This window comes from Bufo gargarizans, unplaced genomic scaffold (assembly GCF_014858855.1).
Source record: "Bufo gargarizans isolate SCDJY-AF-19 unplaced genomic scaffold, ASM1485885v1 fragScaff_scaffold_5_pilon, whole genome shotgun sequence".
NCBI lineage: Eukaryota > Metazoa > Chordata > Amphibia > Anura > Bufonidae > Bufo > Bufo gargarizans.
This window is the reverse complement of record NW_025334147.1, coordinates 71,873-95,606: the sequence shown is the minus strand read 5'-3', so window position 1 is coordinate 95,606 and position 23,734 is coordinate 71,873. Positions and strand designations below refer to the sequence as shown.

The 23,734-nt window shown below is 49.2% G+C and overlaps 1 protein-coding gene across 1 annotated transcript in view; it reads right to left on the bottom strand.

The window, feature by feature from the left end:
• The window catches only part of LOC122922677 (sodium/hydrogen exchanger 2-like), a 42,846-nt gene that overhangs the window by 11,511 nt on the left and 7,601 nt on the right, over positions 1-23,734 (bottom strand). The window contains exons 3-9 of the mRNA XM_044273374.1: positions 22,149-22,399; positions 21,500-21,717; positions 8,791-8,987; positions 8,132-8,221; positions 2,601-2,671; positions 1,044-1,205; positions 548-650 (exon numbers count right to left, since the gene is read on the bottom strand). Coding sequence (XP_044129309.1) covers positions 548-650; positions 1,044-1,205; positions 2,601-2,671; positions 8,132-8,221; positions 8,791-8,987; positions 21,500-21,717; positions 22,149-22,399 — 1,092 coding nt within the window. The remainder of the gene's footprint in view (positions 1-547; positions 651-1,043; positions 1,206-2,600; positions 2,672-8,131; positions 8,222-8,790; positions 8,988-21,499; positions 21,718-22,148; positions 22,400-23,734) is intronic.

The following is a 23,734-nucleotide window of genomic DNA, read 5'->3' as shown; positions in this document are numbered from 1 at the left end:
CCGCCGCTCCACTCCTCTGCCCGCCGCTCCACTCCTCTGCCCGCCGCTCCACTCCTCTCCTCTGTCCGCCGCTCCACTCCTCTGTCCGGCAGTCTACTCCTCTGTCCGCCGCTCAGGAGTGCGGATGATTTCTATCTGATCTGGAAAGGTGATGGGGGTCAGTTTGAAGAATCTGTGAGAGCGCTGGACGTCAATAACATCGGCCTGGAGTATAAGATATCATGTAATGTCAGAATTGTGAGTGCAGCTCTGGAGGTGACCGGAGTGTAAGATATGATGTAATGTCAGAATTATGAGTGCAGCTCTGGAAGTGACTGGAGTATAAGATATGACGTAATGTCAGAATTATGAGTGCAGCTCTGGAAGTGACTGGAGTATGAGATTTGATGTAATGTCAGAATTGTGAGTGCAGCTCTGGAGGTGACCGGGGTACGATGAATCAGCACGGGCTTCGCACATTAGTAGCTATAAGAAATGTTGACTTTCACCCGCATCCAGTTTTGCGGCTGCTCACACCATGCGGTTCCAGTCACATGACTGCGCTCACCGTTTTCCTGATCTTGTACAGACTCGTGGACAGGATTTTCTGGATGTCGTCCTTCTCCCTCGCAGAAAATCGGATTCTGCTCTGGGACTCGTCGTAATGTCGCCTAAAAGGAACAGAAAAAAGAAAGATTTAAAGGGCCGGTACAAGTAACGCAGCTGGATCACTGGCTTCTGCAACTTTCTAATTCCTTTTTAGAATCTCTGCTTGCTGGAAGTGAATAGGTGAATTCTTGTTTATACCCAGAGGCTAAGAACCTGCAGTGACCTCATACTAGTAACAGCTGAGGGTCTGTTACAGTTGGATCCAGTTTGGACAATTATCCCCTCTTCCGGGTACCTCTGTACGTACAGCACCTGCCGCCGTGTTTGACACCTGACAACCCTCACAATGAAATGTAATAGGAAATATGAACTTTCCTTATGACTCATTCCCCTTTAAGACCAGTGGCACCAGGTGACTCGCTGGTTACAATGTATCATCAGAAGGCTCCGCCCACCTGACGGCTGCAGCAGGCGACATATATGGCAGCTGTCCGCTCTCGGCGAGCTCGATGGCGTGCTTCTTCTCCAGCTTCTCGTACAGGAGGACGATGCTGGACTTCGGCTGATGATCTCGCAGTAGAATCCTCCTCAGACACAGGCTGTCAAACTGTTCAAACCTGGAGACCCGATCAACAGGCGATCAGCCCGATCAGTGGCACAGATAGCATACCCTCAGCTAGATACCCATGCTGCCAGTCCCCCCTGCTGTATCAGGTTACCCGGCTGCAGCAGTGATGTACCCGTATACCCACATAACCACAGCAGCTGATAACTGCCCGGGCGGTATACGGCAGGAGACCACTGATACCAGTGACTGGCTGCAGCGGTGACATGCCTGTATACCCACATAACCACAGCAGCTGATAACTGCCCGGGGCGGTATACGGCAGGAGACCACTGATACCAGTGACTGGCTGCAGCGGTGACATGCCCGTATACCCACATAACCGCAGCAGCAGATAACTGCCCGGGGCGGTATACGGCAGGAGACCACTGATACCAGTGACTGGCTGCAGCGGTGACATGCCCGTATACCCACATAACCTCAGCAGCAGATAACTGCCCGGGGCGGTATACGGCAGGAGACCACTGATACCAGTGACTGGCTGCAGTGGTGCCATGCCCGTATACCCACATAACCGCAGCAGCAGATAACTGCCCGGGGCGGTATACGGCGGGAGACCACTGATACCAGTGACTGGCTGCAGCGGTGCCATGCCTGTATACCCACATAACCACAGCAGCAGATAACTGCCCGGGGCGGTATACGGCAGGAGACCACTGAAACCAGTGACTGGCTGCAGTGGTGACATGCCTGTATACCCACATAACCGCAGCAGCAGATAACTGCCCGGGGCGGTATACGGCAGGAGACCACTGATACCAGTGACTGGCTGCAGCGGTGACATGCCCGTATACCCACATAACCACAGCAGCAGATAACTGCCCGGGGCGGTATACGGCAGGAGACCACTGAAACCAGTGACTGGCTGCAGTGGTGACATGCCTATATACCCACATAACCGCAGCAGCAGATAACTGCCCGGGGCGGTATACGGCAGGAGACCACTGATACCAGTGACTGGCTGCAGCGGTGACATGCCCGTATACCCACATAACCTCAGCAGCAGATAACTGCCCGGGGCGGTATACGGCAGGAGACCACTGATACCAGTGACTGGCTGCAGCGGTGACATGCCTATATACCCACATAACCGCAGCAGCAGATAACTGCCCGGGGCGGTATACGGCAGGAGACCACTGATACCAGTGACTGGCTGCAGCGGTGACATGCCCGTATACCCACATAACCTCAGCAGCAGATAACTGCCCGGGGCGGTATACGGCAGGAGACCACTGATACCAGTGACTGGCTGCAGTGGTGACATGCCTATATACCCACATAACCGCAGCAGCAGATAACTGCCCGGGGCGGTATACGGCAGGAGACCACTGTCAGTCCTGGATGATTGCGGAGCGGTATATGTATCATGTCGGAGTCTTCCTCTTACTTGTCTCTCCAGTACATCTGCCCCCCGCGGCCGCACACGTCCTCCATTCCGGCGATCAGGTGATCCATCAGCTGCGGATAGGACAAAACGTATATCTCATGAGGGGACAACACCAACAACTAGAGGGGGCATGGTGGGAGTAGTAGTTCTATGAAATCTATTGGTGGTGGTAGTATCTCTTTAACAGCTGGGGACATGATGGGAGTAGTATCTGTAACTGGAGGCATGATGGGAGTAGTATCTAAAATAATTTTAGACATGTGTGAGTAGTATGTCTAAAACAGCTAGACAGAGACAGGGAAAAGAAAAAAAGAGGGTTAGTCACTGGGCCTTTCAGAATGATGGTCCAGGGATAACTTCGCAGGGCGCCAAAGGTAGGTCAAAGGGTACGTATAATTTGTTTGTACCAGAATTTTTGGAGAACAAGTATATGTATATATTAAAAATTTAGTGGAACAAAGGAGGGCAGGCTGCCAATGGTCTCGACCCACCCTGATGCCCTCAAGGTGGGTGATTAGGATGAAAACAGTGGGGTTGCGTAAAAAACGCTAGAAAGGACCACAAAGAGGCGCCAAGATCCCTAGTATCTAGGGTTGTGATGGTATATACCATCACAACCCTAGATACTAGGGATCTTGGCGCCTCTTTGTGGTCCTTTCTAGCGTTTTTTACGCAACCCCACTGTTTTCATCCTAAAACAGCTAGAGTCATGGTGGGAGTTGTAGTTCTAATGGATATACAAGCTGTAGCGTTTGCAGATCTGTCCCCATGACACTGGCTGACCCGTGTTGGTCCCGTGTTCATATGTGCCCGCATTGCTGAGAAGGACGATATTTTATTATATGCAAATGAACCTCTAGGAGCAATAAGGGCGTTGCTGTTGCACCTGGCGGCGCTGCTTTCTCTGCACTCTGACAGGATTACTAGGTGTAATGGCAACGCCTTCATTGCTCCTAGAGGCTCATTTGCATATATTAACACATCATTTTTCTCAGCAATGCGGGTACATATGAACATGGGACGCCTTCAGCTGCCAGGAGCACATGGAACAGGTCAGCCAGTGTCATAGGGACAAAACTGCTGACAGATGCCCTTTAAATTACATTTAATAGACAATAGGGCCACGCTGAGAGTTGTAGTCTCACAATCTCAACGTCACAGGTTGGCTCCAACTGTCCAACATCAGAAGAGCTTCAGTCTGAGGGCATTACAGAAAACAACCAGAGGGCAGAGGGGTGACCACAGGGTGGACACCAAATCCAAACCCTCACCATACAGGATCCCTACTGTGCAGTCACTGGGGGAGAGTACTTGTGTGAGGCTGCCCACCGCAACTAATCAGAGGGAGACTTTCATTTTCTGCAGTCAGGTGCTGTAGTCGGGGCTGCAGTCAGGTGCTGTAGTCGGGGCTGCAGTCAGGTGCTGTAGTCGGGGCTGCAGTCAGGTGCTGTAGTCGGGGCTGCAGTCAGGTGCTGTAGTCGGGGCTGCAGTCAGGTGCTGTAGTCGGGGCTGCAGTCAGGTGCTGTAGTCGGGGCTGCAGTCAGGTGCTGTAGTCGGGGCTGTAGTCGGGGCTGCAGTCAGGGGCTGTAGTCGGGGCTGCAGTCAGGTGCTGTAGTCGGGGCTGTAGTCGGGGCTGCAGTCAGGTGCTGTAGTCGGGGCTGCAGTCAGGTGCTGTAGTCGGGGCTGTAGTCGGGGCTGCAGTCAGGGGCTGTAGTCGGGGCTGCAGTCAGGGGCTGTAGTCGGGGCTGCAGTCAGGTGCTGTAGTCGGGGCTGCAGTCAGGTGCTGTAGTCGGGGCTGTAGTCGGGGCTGCAGTCAGGTGCTGTAGTCGGGGCTGCAGTCAGGTGCTGTAGTCGGGGCTGTAGTCAGGGGCTGTAGTCGGGGCTGTAGTCAGGGGCTGCAGTCAGGGGCTGTAGTCGGGGCTGTAGTCAGGGGCTGCAGTCAGGGGCTGCAGTCAGGGGCTGCAGTCAGGGGCTGTAGTCGGGGCTGCAGTCAGGGGCTGTAGTCGGGGCTGCAGTCAGGGGCTGTAGTCGGGGCTGCAGTCAGGGGCTGTAGTCAGGACTGTATTTGTGGCAGTAGTCAGGACTGTATTTGGGGCTGCAGTCAGGGGCTGTAGTCAGGGGCTGTAGTCGGGGCTGTAGTCGGGGCTGCAGTCAGGGGCTGTAGTCGGGGCTGCAGTCAGGGGCTGTAGTCGGGGCTGTAGTCGGGGCTGTAGTCGGGGCTGCAGTCAGGTGCTGTAGTCGGGTGCTGTAGTCGGGTGCTGTAGTCGGGTGCTGCAGTCGGGTGCTGCAGTCGGGGCTGCAGTCAGGTGCTGCAGTCGGGTGCTGTAGTCGGGGCTGCAGTCAGGTGCTGTAGTCGGGGCTGTAGTCGGGGCTGCAGTCAGGGGCTGTAGTCGGGGCTGCAGTCAGGTGCTGTAGTCGGGGCTGCAGTCGGGGCTGCAGTCAGGTGCTGTAGTCGGGGCTGTAGTCGGGGCTGCAGTCGGGTGCTGTAGTCAGGGGCTGTAGTCAGGGCTGTAGTCAGGGGCTGTAGTCAGGGGCTGCAGTCAGGGGCTGCAGTCAGGGGCTGCAGTCAGGGGCTGCAGTCAGGACTGTATTTGTGGCAGTAGTCAGGGCAGTAGTCAGAACTGTATTTGGGGCAGTAGTCAGGACTGTAGTTGGTGCTGTAGTCAGAACTGTAGTCAGGGGCAGTAGTCAGGGCAGTATTTGGGGCTGTATTGCAGGAAGTAGTTAGGACTGTAGTCGAGGGCAGTAGTCAGGACTGTATGGATCACTTTGACCTTTGTTTTTTATTTTCATATTTGAGACAGATGTTGTGCTCCGTTAATAAACTGTTGCGAGTAGCGGGTCGGGGTCAGGAGCTCAAGTTCAACAGGAGAGGAGTGAACAGAATCCTTTGCTTCTTCGCAGAGGACCGCACCAACACAATGGCACATTCTGCTTTATGGAGACTGCAAATAATGGGGTGGATGAGAATATAGCAGAGGAGGATGAGAATATAGCAGAGGAGGAGGAGGAGAATACAGCAGGGGGGGGGGGAGAATACAGTAGAGGGGGAGGAGAATACAGCAGGGGAGGAGAATATGTAACTCCCCCAAATGGCATTACCACTCTTACTCCCTGCTTCTGCCTGTATATGCAATAACCAATTCATCTTATGCCTTTATTCCAGGTCCTCCAAGTAGTGTGCATTTCCTCCTATGCATTTGTATTGTTCATGCAATAACCTGGTTCCCCAGCGGGTGGCTCTCTTTTACTTTCCTCCAAAGAGCAAGTACGATCTTGGTAGAACCAGTTAGTTCCTGTACTCCATGCTATAGGGAGGAAAGCAGACACTCGTCCCTGGTGGGACTGAGCTCTCCCTAAAAGCCAACCAGGACCAGAAGTTCCTATGATCATAGTGGGAAACAGACTAAGAACAACAGCAATCCAATTTAATATTGCTGACATAGCAGAGCTGAGAGAGTATACTACAGATTTAGCAGAAAGAAGTTTGTTTTGCAGAAGCTGTTTGCCTGCCAAAGTCCTGCTAAAACCTGTTGGGAACCAAGAAAAGTTCTGTGGATTGTTTGGATTAAGCAACTTCCATACAACCAAGTCTGGACTCAACTTTATTTCTACACTATCCAAGTTAACTACCCTTTTGCACTGCTTCGGACGGCCACGTCTGGGATCCAACCGTATCCAGGTTAAGAACACTGTGACACGTGCAACACAACATCTTCAGGGATATTGTGGTCACTTCTACACCGCCCTGGCAATCCTACAGCTAGGTACCAACACTTCACTCAAAGGAAGGTTTGTGCTTCTGTTGCTTCACTGCAACTGGTGTCCCGACAGCTTACTCTGTCAGAGGGACATATAATCGTAAAAACTTCTTAAAGGATAAGGGATACCCCAGGAGCTGAACTCGAATATAGCAGAGGAGGAGGAGGAGAATACATCAGAGGGGGGAGGAGAATACAGCAGAGGAGGAAGAGAATACAGCAGAGGAAGATGAGGAGGAGAATACAGCAGAGGAGGAGGAGAATACATCAGAGGGGGAGGAGAATACATCAGAGGGGGAGGAGAATACAGCAGAGGGGGAGGAGAATACAGCAGAGGGGGAGGAGGATACAGCAGGGGGGGAGGAGGAGGAGGAGAATACAGCAGAGGGGTAGGGGGAATACAGCAGTGGGGGAGGAGGAGAATACAGCAGAGGTGGAGGAGGATACAGCAGAGGGGGAGGAGGATACAGCAGAGGTGGAGGAGCAGAATACAGCAGAGGGGGAGGAGAATACAGCAGAGGAGGAAGAGAATACAGCAGAGGGGGAGGAGGATACAGCAGAGGGGGAGGAGAAAACATCAGAGGGGGAGGAGAAAACAGCAGAGAGGGAGGAGAATACAGCAGAGGGGGAGGAGGATACAGCAGAGGGGGAGGAGGATACAGCAGAGGGGGAGGAGGATACATCAGAGGAGGGTGAGATTACAGCAGAGGAGGAGGAGAATACAGCAGAGGAGGAGGAGAATACAGCAGAGGAGGAGGAGAATACAGCAGAGGAGGAGAATACAGCAGAGGAGGAGGAGAATACAGCAGAGAGGGAGGAGAATACAGCAGAGAGGGAGGAGAATACAGCAGTGGGAGAGGAGAATACAGCAGAGGGGGGAGGAGGATACAGCAGAGGAGGAAGAGAAAACAGCAGAGGGGGAGGAGGATACAGCAGAGGGGGAGGAGAATACATCAGAGGAGGGTGAGATTACAGCAGAGGAGGATGAGAATACAGCAGGGGGGGGAAGAGAATACAGCAGAGGGGGAGGAGAATACAGCAGAGGGGGAGGAGAATACAGCAGAGGGGGAGAAGAATACAGCAGAGGAGGAGGAGAATACAGCAGAGGAGGAAGAGAATACAGCAGAGGGGGAGAAGAATACAGCAGAGGAGGGTGAGATTACAGCAGAGGAGGAGGAGGAGGAGGAGAATACAGCAGAGGAGGGGGAGGAGAATACATCAGAGGGGGAGGAGGAGAAAACAGCAGAGGGGGAGGAGAATACAGCAGAGGAGGAAGAGAATACAGCAGTGGGGGGGGGGAGAATACAGCAGTGGGGGAAGAGGAGAATACAGCAGAGGAGGAGGAGAATACAGCAGAGGGGGAGGAGAATACAGCAGAGGGGGAGGAGAATACAGCAGAGGGGGAGGAGAATACAGCAGAGGGGGAGGAGAATACATCAGAGGGGGAGGAGAATACATCAGAGGGGGAGGAGGAGAAAACAGCAGAGGGGGAGGAGAATACAGCAGAGGGGGAGGAGAATACAGCAGAGGGGGAGGAGGAGGAGGAGAATACAGCAGAGGGGGAGGAGAATACAGCAGAGGAGGAAGAGAATACAGCAGAGGGGGAGGAGAATACAGCAGAGGGGCAGGAGAATACATCAGAGGGGGAGGAGGAGAAAACAGCAGAGGGGGGGGGAGAATACAGCAGAGGAGGAAGAGAATACAGCAGAGAGGGAGGAAAGTCTTCATATTGTTAGCAGATTTTTGCTACAATGTGGCAGCGTCACTTACCCGGATGTTGACCTGTTCGCTGACGGTGGAGGAGGTTTTGTTCAGTTTCTTCACTTCTAGCAGCTCCACCAGCGGCCTGATGGTCATTCCCTGTGTGAATACGACCCAGGGATGAGATATTTGCACAGTATAGGGCGTCACCCTCTCGTCTAATCATTCAGGCGGCATCTCTGTGAGATCACTGACAGCAGCCTCATTGGTTCATGTATAAAGCCGATGAACGGGTATGTCTCGGGGCCCCACACTGGGCTCTACACAGAAGCACGTGGGCGGCTCCTTTCACATCCTGAGCCCTTATTTTACAAAAAGATTCCTGAGCCTCCATGATTTAATCCGTAGCTGGCACATCCACCCGTGACGGTCTCTGCGGATCGTGAGGGTTCGCTGCATTTGTGGCTATTAAATAGAATAAGGTGGAATCGACTGCAGCATCAACAGAGCCAGTGAGTCAGTGGTAGAAACAGTAAGAATCGGGAGAAGGTTCCTGCAGAGGATAAAGCAGCAGACATGGAGGGGGGGCAGACGGCAGCTCCTCAGGGGAGGGGCTAAAGTACATGCTTGTGAAGGAGGTAGAGCTCCCTTGTAGTCACCTCAGCCCTACCTGCTGTGCTCTCCTTTACTCTAACACATGGACATTTAAACAGCGGCTCAGAACTGACCTGGACGAAGACGGTGAAGAGGATGACCGCGCTGGTGGCCGCAGTAAACATATGCTTTGGTTTTATCTCGGGAAGAAGAAAGACCAGTGAGAAGCAGATGGCTCCACGTAGACCGCCATAGGAGATGATGAACTGATCCTTCCTGGAGACGATGTTCCGGCAGAACTTGTTCAAAATGCTTGTAAGTACTACTACCCCTATAATAAAAACAATCATCAGTACTACTACCCCTATAACAAAAACAATAATCAGTACTACTACCCCTGTAACAAAAACAATCATCAGTACTACTACCCCTGTAATAAATACAATCATCAGTACTACTACCCCTATAATAAATGCAATTATCAGTACTACTACCCCTATAATAAATGCAATCATCAGTACCACTACCCCTGTAATAAATACAATCATCAGTACTACTACCCCTATAATAAATGCAATCATCAGTACTACTACCCCTGTAATAAATACAATCAGTACTACTACCCCTGTAATAAATACAATCATCAGTACTACTACCCCTGTAATAAATACAATCAGTACTACTACCCCTATAATAAATGCAATCATCAGTACTACTACCCCTGTAATAAATACAATCATCAGTACTACTACCCCTGTAATAAACAAAATCATCAGTACTACTACCCCTGTAATAAAAACAATCATCAGTACTACTACCCCTGTAATAAATACAATCATCAGTACTACTACCCCTGTATCAAATACAATCAGTACTACTACCCCTGTAATAAATACAATCATCAGTACTACTACCCCTGTATCAAATACAATCAGTACTACTACCCCTGTAATAAATGCAATCACCAAACACATACCACCATATAGTGACCGTATAATACCTCCATACAGTGCACACATACCCCCATATAGTGACCATATAGCACCTCCATACAGTGCACACATACCACCATATAGTGACCATATAGCACCTCCATACAGTGCACACATACCACCATATAGTGACCGTATAATACCTCCATACAGTGCACACATACCACCATATAGTGACCATATAATACCTCCATACAGTGCACACATACCACCATATAGTGACCATATAGCACCTCCATACAGTGCACACATACCACCATATAGTGACCATATAATACCTCCATACAGTGCACACATACCACCATATAGTGACCATATAGCACCTCCATACAGTGCACACATACCACCATATAGTGACCATATAGCACCTCCACACAGTGCACACATACCACCATATAGTGACCGTATAATAGCTCCATACAGTGCACACATACCACCATATAGTGACCATATAGCACCTCCATACAGTGCACACATACCACCATATAGTGACCGTATAATACCTCCATACAGTGCACACATACCACCATATAGTGACCATATAGCACCTCCATACAGTGCACACATATCACCATATAGTGACCATATAGCACCTCTATACAGTGCACACATACCACCATATAGTGACCATATAGCACCTCCATACAGTGCACACATACCACCATATAGTGACCGTATAATACCTCCACACAGTGCACACATACCACCATATAGTGACCATATAATAGCTCCATACAGTGCACACATACCACCATATAGTGACCATATAGCACCTCCATACAGTGCACACATACCACCATATAGTGACCATATAGCACCTCCACACAGTGCACACATACCACCATATAGTGACCATATAGCACCTCCATACAGTGCACACATACCACCATATAGTGACCATATAGCACCTCCACACAGTGCACAGATACCACCATATAGTGACCATATAATAGCTCCATACAGTGCACACATACCACCATATAGTGACCATATAATAGCTCCATACAGTGCACACATACCACCATATAGTGACCATATAATAGCTCCATACAGTGCACACATACCACCATATAGTGACCATATAATAGCTCCATACAGTCCACACATACCACCATATAGTGACCATATAATAGCTCCATACAGTCCACACATACCACCATATAGTGACCATATAATACCTCCATACAGTGCACACATACCACCATATAGTGACCATATAATAGCTCCATACAGTGCACACATACCACTATATAGTGACCATATAATACCTCCATACAGTCCACACATACCACCATATAGTGACCATATAGTACCTCCATACAGTGCACACATACCACCATATAGTGACCGTATAATAGCTCCATACAGTGCACACATACCACCATATAGTGACCATATAGCACCTCCATACAGTGCACACATACCACCATATAGTGACCATATAATAGCTCCATACAGTGCACACATACCCCCATATAGTGACCATATAATAGCTCCATACAGTGCACACATACCACTATATAGTGACCATATAATACCTCCATACAGTGCACACATACCACCATATAGTGACCATATAATAGCTCCATACAGTCCACACATACCACTATATAGTGACCATATAATACCTCCATACAGTGCACACATACCACCATATAGTGACCATATAATAGCTCCATATAGTCCACACATACCACCATATAGTGACCGTATAATACCTCCATACAGTGCACACATACCACCATATAGTGACCGTATAATAGCTCCATACAGTCCACACATACCACCATATAATGACCGTATAATAGCTCCATACAGTGCACACATACCACCATATAGTGACCGTATAATACCTCCATACAGTGCACACATACCACCATATAGTGACCATATAGCACCTCCATACAGTGCACACATACCACCATATAGTGACCGTATAATAGCTCCATACAGTGCACACCTACCACCATTTAGTGACCATATAGCACCTCCATACAGTGCACACATACCACCATATAGTGACCGTATAATAGCTCCATACAGTGCACACCTACCACCATTTAGTGACCATATAGCACCTCCATACAGTGCACACATACCACCATATAGTGACCATATAGCACCTCCATACAGTGCACACATACCACCATATAGTGACCATATAGCACCTCCATATAGTCCACACATACCACCATATAGTGACCGTATAATACCTCCATACAGTGCACACATACCACCATATAGTGACCGTATAATAGCTCCATACAGTCCACACATACCACCATATAGTGACCATATAATACCTCCATACAGTGCACACATACTACCATATAGTGACCATATAATACCTCCATACAGTGCACACATACCACCATATAGTGACCATATAATACCTCCATACAGTGCACACATACCACCATTTAGTGACCATATAATACCTCCATACAGTGCACACATACCACCATATAGTGACCATATAGCACCTCCATACAGTGCACACATACCACCATATAGTGACCATATAGCACCTCCATACAGTGCACACATACCACCATATAGTGACCATATAATAGCTCCATACAATGCACACATACCACCATATAGTGACCATAAAATAGCTCCATACAGTGCACACATACCACCATATAGTGACCGTATAATACCTCCATACAGTGCACACATACCACCATATAGTGACCGTATAATACCTCCACACAGTGCACACATACCACCATATAGTGACCGTATAATAGCTCCATACAGTGCACACATACCACCATATAGTGACCATATAATACCTCCATACAGTGCACACATACCACCATTTAGTGACCATATAATACCTCCATACAGTGCACACATACCACCATATAGTGACCATATAGCACCTCCATACAGTGCACACATACCACCATATAGTGACCATATAGCACCTCCATACAGTGCACACATACCACCATATAGTGACCATATAATAGCTCCATACAATGCACACATACCACCATATAGTGACCATAAAATAGCTCCATACAGTGCACACATACCACCATATAGTGACCGTATAATACCTCCATACAGTGCACACATACCACCATATAGTGACCGTATAATACCTCCACACAGTGCACACATACCACCATATAGTGACCATATAATACCTCCATACAGTGCACACATACCACCATATAGTGACCATATAATACCTCCATACAGTGCACACATACCACCATATAGTGACCATATAATAGCTCCATACAGTGCACACATACCACCATATAGTGACCGTATAATAGCTCCATACAGTGCACACATACCACCATATAGTGACCTTATAATAGCTCCATACAGTGCACACATACCACCATATAGTGACCATATAATACCTCCATACAGTGCACACATACCACCATATAGTGACCATATAATAGCTCCATACAGTGCACACATACCACCATATAGTGACCATATAATAGCTCCATACAGTGCACACATACCACCATATAGTGACCGTATAATACCTCCATACAGTGCACACATACCACCATATAGTGACCGTATAATACCTCCACACAGTGCACACATACCACCATATAGTGACCATATAATACCTGCACACAGTGCACACATACCACCATATAGTGACCGTATAATACCTCCATACAGTGCACACATACCACCATATAGTGACCATATAATACCTCCATACAGTGCACACATACCACCATATAGTGACCGTATAATACCTCCATACAGTGCACACATACCACCATATAGTGACCGTATAATACCTCCATACAGTGCACACATACCACCATATAGTGACCATATAGCACCTCTATACAGTGCACACATACCACCATATAGTGACCGTATAATACCTCCATACAGTGCACACATACCACCATATAGTGACCGTATAATACCTCCATACAGTGCACACATACCACCATACAGTATAGTGACCATATAGCACCTCCACACAGTGCACACATACCACCATATAGTGACCGTATAATAGCTCCATACAGTCCACACATACCACCATATAGTGACCATATAGCACCTCCATACAGTGCACACATACCACCATATAGTGACCATATAGCACCTCTATACAGTGCACACATACCACCATATAGTGACCATATAATACCTCCATACAGTGCACACATACCACCATATAGTGACCATATAGCACCTCTATACAGTGCACACATACCACCATATAGTGACCGTATAATACCTCCATACAGTGCACACATACCACCATATAGTGACCGTATAATACCTCCATACAGTGCACACATACCACCATATAGTGACCATATAGCACCTCCACACAGTGCACACATACCACCATATAGTGACCGTATAATAGCTCCATACAGTCCACACATACCACCATATAGTGACCATATAGCACCTCTATACAGTGCACACATACCACCATATAGTGACCATATAGCACCTCCACACAGTGCACACATACCACCATATAGTGACCGTATAATAGCTCCATACAGTCCACACATACCACCATATAGTGACCATATAGCACCTCCATACAGTGCACACATACCACCATATAGTGACCATATAGCACCTCTATACAGTGCACACATACCACCATATAGTGACCATATAATACCTCCATACAGTGCACACATACCACCATATAGTGACCATATAGCACCTCTATACAGTGCACACATACCACCATATAGTGACCATATAATAGCTCCATACAGTGCACACATACCACCATATAGTGACCATATAATACCTCCATACAGTGCACACATACCACCATATAGTGACCATATAATACCTCCATACAGTGCACACATACCACCATATAGTGACCATATAATACCTCTGTTGCGGAGCTTGAAGATATACCCTCAATATCTACACTTAAATCCCCTTGTAGCTGAAGAAACAGGTCAATGTCCAGAGACAATTTCCCCAGTGACTGGACGACACACAGTTTGGGAGTCACTGACTTTACTAGGCATGTGCACCTGGATTCAAACCCCCAACAGCCTCATTTACATACAATACATGGATTACTATGGTACAAGGAGAGGTGGGGTCAGACAATAGCAAGGGCTGATGGGAGGTTGAGGGGGGGGGGGAAAGAGGTACAGACAAGAAAGACATTGGATAAGTGGCGATGTTTGCCACAATGCTCCCCCAGAACCAAGCCGGCATACACAGTCTGATCCCAACGGATCGGCTTGGGGATGTCCGGAGGAGCGCTCACAGATCACTTTTCAAGTTCAGTTTGTCTGGATAACCCGTCGGCGTTGCCATTTTGCTTCCCAGGGCGGTAGTGGATGGTAAAGTCAAAAGGCTGCAGCGCCAAACTCCAGCGCAGCAGCCGGGCATTGTCTTCTGACACCCTGTTCAGCCGCACCAGCGGGTTGTGATCTGTGAATAAGGAAAAGGGTTGTCCATACAAATAGGGCTGCAGCTTTTTAAGGGCCCACACCACGGCCAGGCATTCTTTTTCTATGGCGGCGTAGCTTACTTCCCGGGGTAAAAGTTTTCTGCTTAAGTAAGCCACTGGATGCTCGCCGCCATCTTCTCCGACTTGGCTCAGTACTGCCCCCAATCCAAACATAGAAGCGTCTGTGTGGACAAGAAAGCGTTTAGTTGGATCAGGGGCGGCAAGTACAGGTGCATTCACAAGAGCCGTTTTTAGTTGCTGGAATGCCTGCTCACACTCTGGGGTCCAGACTACTATCTTAGGAAGATTCTTGCGGGTCAAATCGGTGAGGGGTTTGGCCAGGGTACTGTAGTTGGGTAAAAATTTACGGTAGTATCCTGCGGTACCTAGGAATGGCAGTACTTGAGTTTTGGTCCGAGGGGTTGGCCATTTGGCTACAGCCTCTACCTTAGCCGGTTCAGGTTTTTGTTGGCCACTCCCTACCCGGTGTCCTAGGTATTGGACTTCTGCCATCCCTATATGGCACTTACTGGGTTTCAGAGTTAATCCTGCCTCCCTAATACGGTCTAGTACGGCTCCTATGTGGGTCAGGTGTTCAGTCCAGGAGTGGCTGAAGATCGCTATATCATCTAGATAGGCGCAAGCGTACTCCTGGAACCCATCCAATAGCCGATCCACCATCCTCTGAAAAGTAGCCGGAGCGTTTTTCATCCCGAATGGCATGACCTTAAACTGGTACAGGCCAAACGGGGTGACAAACGCCGACTTAGGGATGGCGTCTTCGGCTAGGGGAATCTGCCAATACCCCTTACAAAGATCTATTGTGGTGAGGTATTGGCCCCTGGCCATTTTGTCCAGGAGCTCGTCTATCCGGGGCATAGGGTAGGCATCGGATATGGTCTTATCATTAAGCCTCCGGTAGTCTACGCAGAAGCGGGTAGTCCCATCCCGCTTCGGCACCAGAACTACTGGGGAGGCCCAAGGGCTTTCAGAGTGCTCTATAACTCCTAGTTTTAGCATTTCTTCAATTTCCTTGCGCATATTATCCTTTACAGATTCAGGTATGCGGTAAGGAGGTTGGCGGAGAGGGGTCTGCCCTGGTGTTTCTACTCTGTGGGTGGCTAACGGGGTGTACCCGGGGAGATTAGAAAACGTGGTTCCTTTTTCCCTTATTAGACTATGAACCTGCGCCCTTTCCTGGGGACTCAGCCGTTCACCTAACTGAACCTCTTCCAGGTCCTCTTTCTGGCCCTCTTTCTCTAGGAGGTCTGGGAGAGGTAAATTGTCAAAGTCCTCTGCGGCAGAGGCGCAAATAGCGGTCACCTCTTCTATGCGCTCGTAGTAGGGCTTCAGCATGTTCACATGGAGCATGCGTCTGCCCCCTGCTCCAGCGCACGGGCCGATCACATAGGTGGTATCACAGATTTGCTCCACCACCTTGTATGGGCCCTGCCAGGAGGCCTGCAGCTTGTCATTAGGGACTGGCCGTAGGATTAACACCTTCTGCCCGACCTGAAAGCTGCGGTCCCTGGCCCCCTTATCATACCATCTGCGCTGTCGTTGTTGGGCCGCTTGGAGGTTAGTACGTACCGCCTGGGTCAGAGCCTCCAAGCGTTCCCTAAACTCCAGCACGTATGGAACAATAGGGGTACCATTCGTAGTTACCCCTCCCTCCCAGTGTTCTCTGATAAGGTCTAAGGGACCCCTCACTCTCCTCCCGAACAATAATTCAAAAGGGGAGAATCCCGTGGATTCTTGAGGTACTTCCCTATAGGCAAAGAGCAAGTGGGGCAAAAACCGTTCCCAGTCTTTTTGAGTGTCTATGAACGTGCGGATCATCTGTTTAAGTGTTCCGTTAAACCGTTCACAGAGCCCGTTGGACTGGGGGTGGTAGGCGGAGTTTAAGATCGGTTTCACCCCACACACTTTCCATAGTTGGTGGGTGACCTCTGCAGTGAACTGGGTGCCCCTATCCGATATAATCTCCCGGGGAAATCCCATACGGGAGAATATTTGCATAAGGGCATCGGCTATAGTCTCTGCATGTACATTGGTCAACGCCACTGCCTCTGGGTATCTAGTGGCGTAGTCCACCACGGTCAAGATGTATTTCTTACCGGAGGGACTGGGTTTCGCTAGGGGTCCTATTATGTCTACGGTTACTCGACTGAAGGGTTCTTCAATTATGGGCAGGGATCTGAGTTTGGCTTTATAGCGATCCCCTCTCTTCCCTACCCTCTGGCAGGTATCGCACGTTTGACAGTATTGTCTAATATCCTTTGAGATACCTGGCCAGAAGAAGTTCTGTGTCAGCCGATGTTTCGTTCGGCTGATTCCTAAATGTCCTGATAATTGTATATCGTGCGCGATGCGCAGCAACTCTTGTCTATACTTTCGGGGTACCACTAACTGCTTAGTGGGCACGGGTATGGACCCTGCTACTACCTTCTCTGCATAGCGGTATATGAGACCTTTGTCCCAAGCATATCTCTCTCCCTCCAACCCTCCTTGGTCCTTGTTAATCCTATCTTTATATACCTGCAGGGAGGGATCTAGGGCCACCTCACTGCCAAATTCCAGGGGGGCATCCCAGGGGAGAATAGGAGGGGTGTGTGGCATATTGTTTACCTGAGCCTTAGAGTGATCGGATGGAGCCGTGGTGCGTGCTTGCTGCCGGGTAACAACCGGGTAGGCCTCTTGGATAGTTGGTTGAGGGACAAAAGCAGAGGTGAGCTCCCCCAAGTCGTTGCCCAAAATAACATCAGCGGGCAAATCCTGCATAATTCCCACCTCCACGTTTCCATGCCCTGCCCCCCAATTCAAATGCACCTTGGCAGTGGGAACTTTGTAAATTGCTCCCCCTGCCACCCGTACAGCTACACAGTCTCCGGTGAGGGTGTGCTTAGGCACCAAATGATTTCGGACCAGGGTTAACGTGGCCCCAGAGTCACGTAATCCTTGTATACTCTTCCCCTCCATGTGTACCACCTGGCAGTGCCCCTGACGGTTGTCTGAGGCGGCTTGTATGGGGTTTACCTCGTGTAGGATCCCCAGAGGCTCTTCTATTGAGGTGATTGTGGATGTTGGGAGCACAGATTCTCTTTGGCAGCAGTGTACTGCAGCCCGATTGGGGGGAGAAGGACCCTGGTAGTTCCAGTTCTGGCGAGGTCGGTTACGTGGGCAGTCTCTCTGGATGTGCCCCTGTTGGTTGCAGGTGTGGCAGCGGATCGGTGGTCGGGTATTGTACCTAGGAGGGTACTGGTTGTGGCTCGCGGCTGGTCGTGGGTGAGCCAAGGTAGTCACTGCTGGCAGAGGGGTGGTAGATCCATACGTGGTCCGGTGTGGTGTGCGTTGGTCTCGTCTGGTGTCTTGGAACTCGTCAGCTAGCTTGGCTGCCTCTGGTAGGGTACGGGGTTTGCGATCTCGTACCCAATTTTGCAGTTCTGTGGTTAGGCCATTAAAAAACTGCTCCATTACTATTAACTGGAACATCTCTTCCATAGTGGTGACCCGTGTCGCTTCCATCCACCCCTTGGCGGCTCGTTGTAGTTGGTGTGCCCATTCAGTGTGTCTTTTGTTTGTTTCTTGATGTCCCGGAATTTGAGTCGGTATGCCTCAGAGGTAATGGCACACCGTGCTAGGATGGCTTGTTTGACTTTGTGATAATTCCTGATGTCTTCGTCTGGGACGGTTCGGTATGCCTCTGCGGCGCTGCCTGACAATCTACCTGCCAGCAGGGGTACTTGGTCGGCTGGGCTGATGTCGTGTAGCTGGCACAACCTTTCGAAATCCTGTAGGTATTCGTCAATATCACTTTCTCCTTCTGTGTAATTTTTAAAAGCTTGGTAGGGAATCTTAGCTTTTCCCTGGGTAGTGCTGGTGGGCGCTGGGGCTCTTTCCCCAACTCGCTGAATAGCGTTTTGCTTAGCTACAATGTACTCGTGTACATCTGCTATCAGTCTTTCTAGTGTCTCCACGGAGGGGGTGTTTGGGTAAAAAGCTAACCTGCTATTGAGCTCTCTTGCAAATTCCGTTGGCTCTGTCTCCTGTGGAGTTGCCGCAGTGGTCGCTCTGTCCCCCTCCATGAGTTCGGCCACAAGAGTAGCTTTGGTTTTGTTGCTGGCTTTTCTTCCCCTTGCTTCAAATAATTCCTTTAACGCAGTTCGTTTCAATGTGGCATAATTCGTCTCCATTCACCGTTCGTTCGAATGACTGCACATATTCTTGAACTCCGGTATATCCGAATGGCTGTTTCAACGAACTGCTGCTTTGCTGTGCGGTTTGAATCCCGCCGCTGCCACCAATTGTTGCGGAGCTTGAAGATATACCCTCAATATCTTCACTTAAATCCCCTTGTAGCTGAAGAAACAGGTCAATATTCAAGAGACAATTTCCCCAGTGACTGGACGACACACAGTTTGGGAGTCACTGACGTCACTAGGCATGTGCACCTGGATTCAAACCCCCAACAGCCTCATTTACATACAATACATAGATTACTATGGTACAAGGAGAGGTGGGTCAGACAATAGCAAGGGCTGATGGGAGGTTGAGGGGGGAGGGGAAGAGGTACAGACAAGAAAGACATTCTATAAGTGGCGATGTTTGCCACAACCTCCATACAGTGCACACATACCACCATATAGTGACCGTATAATAGCTCCATACAGTCCACACATACCCCATATAGTGACCGTATAGCACCTCCATACAGTGCACACATACCACCATATAGTGACCATATAATAGCTCCATACAGTGCACACATACCACCATATAGTGACCATATAGCACCTCCATACAGTGCACACATACCACCATATAGTGACCGTATAATAGCTCCATACAGTGCACACATACCCCCATATAGTGACCGTATAGCACCTCCATACAGTGCACACATACCACCATATAGTGACCATATAATAGCTCCATACAGTGCACACATACCACCATATAGTGACCATATAATAGCTCCATACAGTGCACACATACCACCATATAGTGACCGTATAATAGCTCCATACAGTCCACACATACCACCATATAGTGACCATATAATACCTCCATACAGTGCACACATACCACCATATAGTGACCATATAATACCTCCATACAGTGCACACATACCACCATATAGTGACCATATAATACCTCCATACAGTGCACACATACCCCCATATAGTGACCGTATAATAGCTCCATACAGTGCACACATACCACCATATAGTGACCATATAGCACCTCCATACAGTGCACACATACCACCATATAGTGACCGTATAATAGCTCCATACAGTCCACACATACCACCATATAGCACCTCCATACAGTGCACACATACCACCATATAGTGACCATATAATACCTCCATACAGTGCACACATACCACCATATAGTGACCGTATAATACCTCCACACAGTGCACACATACCACCATATAGTGACCATATAATAGCTCCACACAGTGCACACATACCACCATATAGTGACCGTATAATACCTCCATACAGTGCACACATACCACCATATAGTGACCATATAATACCTCCATACAGTGCACACATACCACCATATAGTGACCATATAATACCTCCATACAGTGCACACATACCCCCATATAGTGACCGTATAATAGCTCCATACAGTGCACACATACCACCATATAGTGACCATATAGCACCTCCATACAGTGCACACATACCACCATATAGTGACCGTATAATAGCTCCATACAGTCCACACATACCACCATATAGCACCTCCATACAGTGCACACATACCACCATATAGTGACCATATAATACCTCCATACAGTGCACACATACCACCATATAGTGACCGTATAATACCTCCACACAGTGCACACATACCACCATATAGTGACCATATAATAGCTCCACACAGTGCACACATACCACCATATAGTGACCGTATAATACCTCCATACAGTGCACACATACCACCATATAGTGACCGTATAATACCTCCACACAGTGCACACATACCACCATATAGTGACCATATAATAGCTCCATACAGTGCACACATACCACCATATAGTGACCGTATAATACCTCCATACAGTGCACACATACCACCATATAGTGACCGTATAATACCTCCACACAGTGCACACATACCACCATATAGTGACCGTATAATACCTCCACACAGTGCACACATACCACCATATAGTGACCATATAATACCTCCATACAGTGCACACATACCACCATATAGTGACCATATAATACCTCCATACAGTGCACACATACCACCATATAGTGACCATATAATAGCTCCATACAGTGCACACATACCACCATATACTGACCGTATAATACCTCCATACAGTGCACACATACCACCATATACTGACCGTATCGCAGCGCTGTATACCTGATGCTCGCCAGAACAAGCAGCAGACGATGGTGAGGAGGGTGAAGGGCCAGTTCCACTCGTGATTACTTTTCACGGTATAGAAGCCGAGGAAGAAGAAGATGAGCGTCTCGCTGAGGCTGCTCCACATCTTCATGAAGTACTTCACGGTGGTGGACGACTTCTGCGAGATGTTGGCCTCCACGTAGCGCTTCATACTCACGGAGCAGGAGATGAGGCTGCGGAGAGTTAGCGCTGTCACCTGCGTCACATTTACCGTCTCCTGGCGCTGCAGCCGGTGAGAACACTGAGATGCTGCAGCAGAGTGCAGGCTACACAGTACTCCCAGCAGGTGGCGCTGTCCTACCAGGCATGAAATTCACATCTGGGGAGCAGTGCTGTCATATAAAGCATCCAGACTGTGCAGTCGCTATGGGGCCCCCGCAGGGCAGGACCCCGGCCTAGGTGGCCTCGTCCCCTACACACAGCTCCATGTTACAATATTAGGGACAGGGAGAGCGGCAGAAATGTCATGTAAGAGGAAGGGGACACAACAGCGGCCGCCCCGGGGTCATACAGCCCAGCCCCAGCAGGGGGCGGTGTGGGGCTGTGCGCCTCTACACCTACCCCAGCAGGGAGTACAGGATTCAGACCCCGCCGCCATACTTACGCCATAATCCCGGACATTTGGAAGATTTCTGCCGTCAGATAAGCCAGGTAGCTGTAGAGGAAAACAAAGAGCGGCTCGATAATTCGGATGTTCTCCGTAAAACGCGTGGTAAAGGCCGCCAAAAACCCAAATATCAGTCCAACCAGAATCCCACCGATGCCAACCACAAATATGCTGCCAACTCCGAGAAAGATGTCCCCCAGCAGGATGTCCGCCATGCCATGCCAGGCTTTGAAGAGATTATACAGAACCTGTGGAAGTACGAAAAATCATGGAAATGTGAGAAAAAACATCTCCTGCTGAAAATAATCATTAAACCTAGAACTGTAAACTTATAATGTGCATATAGTGCCGTACAGTGCCCACCCTGATCAAACACTGCCGTACAGTGCCCACCCTAAACAAACACTGCAATACAGTGCCCACCCTAAACAAACACTGCCAGACAGTGCCCACCCTAAACAAACACTGCCAGACAGTGCCCACCCTAAACAAACACTGCCAGACAGTGCCCACCCTGATCAAACACTGCTGTACATTGCCCACCCTGATCAAACACTGCCGTACAGTGCCCACCCTAAACAAACACTGCCGTACAGTGCCCACCCTGATCAAACACTGCAATACAGTGCCCACCCTGATCAAACACTGCCAGACAGTGCCCACCCTGATCAAACACTGCCGTACAGTTCCCACCCTAAACAAACACTGCCAGACAGTGCCCACCCTGATCAAACACTGCCGTACAGTGCCCACCCTAAACAAACACTGCAATACAGTGCCCACCCTAAACAAACACTGCCGTACAGTGCCCACCCTAAACAAACACTGCTGTACAGTGCCCACCCTGATCAAACACTGCCAGACAGTGCCCACCCTGATCAAACACTGCTGTACATTGCCCACCCTGATCAAACACTGCCGTACAGTGCCCACCCTAAACAAACACTGCCGTACAGTGCCCACCCTGATCAAACACTGCAATACAGTGCCCACCCTGATCAAACACTGCCAGACAGTGCCCACCCTGATCAAACACTGCCGTACAGTTCCCACCCTGAACAAACACTGCCGTACAGTGCCCACCCTGATCAAACACTGCCGTACAGTGCCCACCTGATCAAACACTGCCGTACAGTGCCCACCCTGATCAAACACTGCCGTACAGTGCCCACCCTGATCAAACACTGCCGTACAGTGCCCACCCTGATCAAACACTGCCGTACAGTGCCCACCCTGATCAAACACTGCCGTACAGTGCCCACCCTGATCAAACACTGCCGTACAGTGCCCACCCTAAACAAACACTGCAATACAGTGCCCACCCTAAACAAACACTGCCAGACAGTGCCCACCCTGATCAAACACTGCCGTACAGTGCCCACCCTAAACAAAACACTGCAATACAGTGCCCACCCTAAACAAACACTGCCGTACAGTGCCCACCCTAAACAAACACTGCCGTACAGTGCCCACCCTGATCAAACACTGCCAGACAGTGCCCACCCTGATCAAACACTGCTGTACATTGCCCACCCTGATCAAACACTGCCGTACAGTGCCCACCCTAAACAAACACTGCCGTA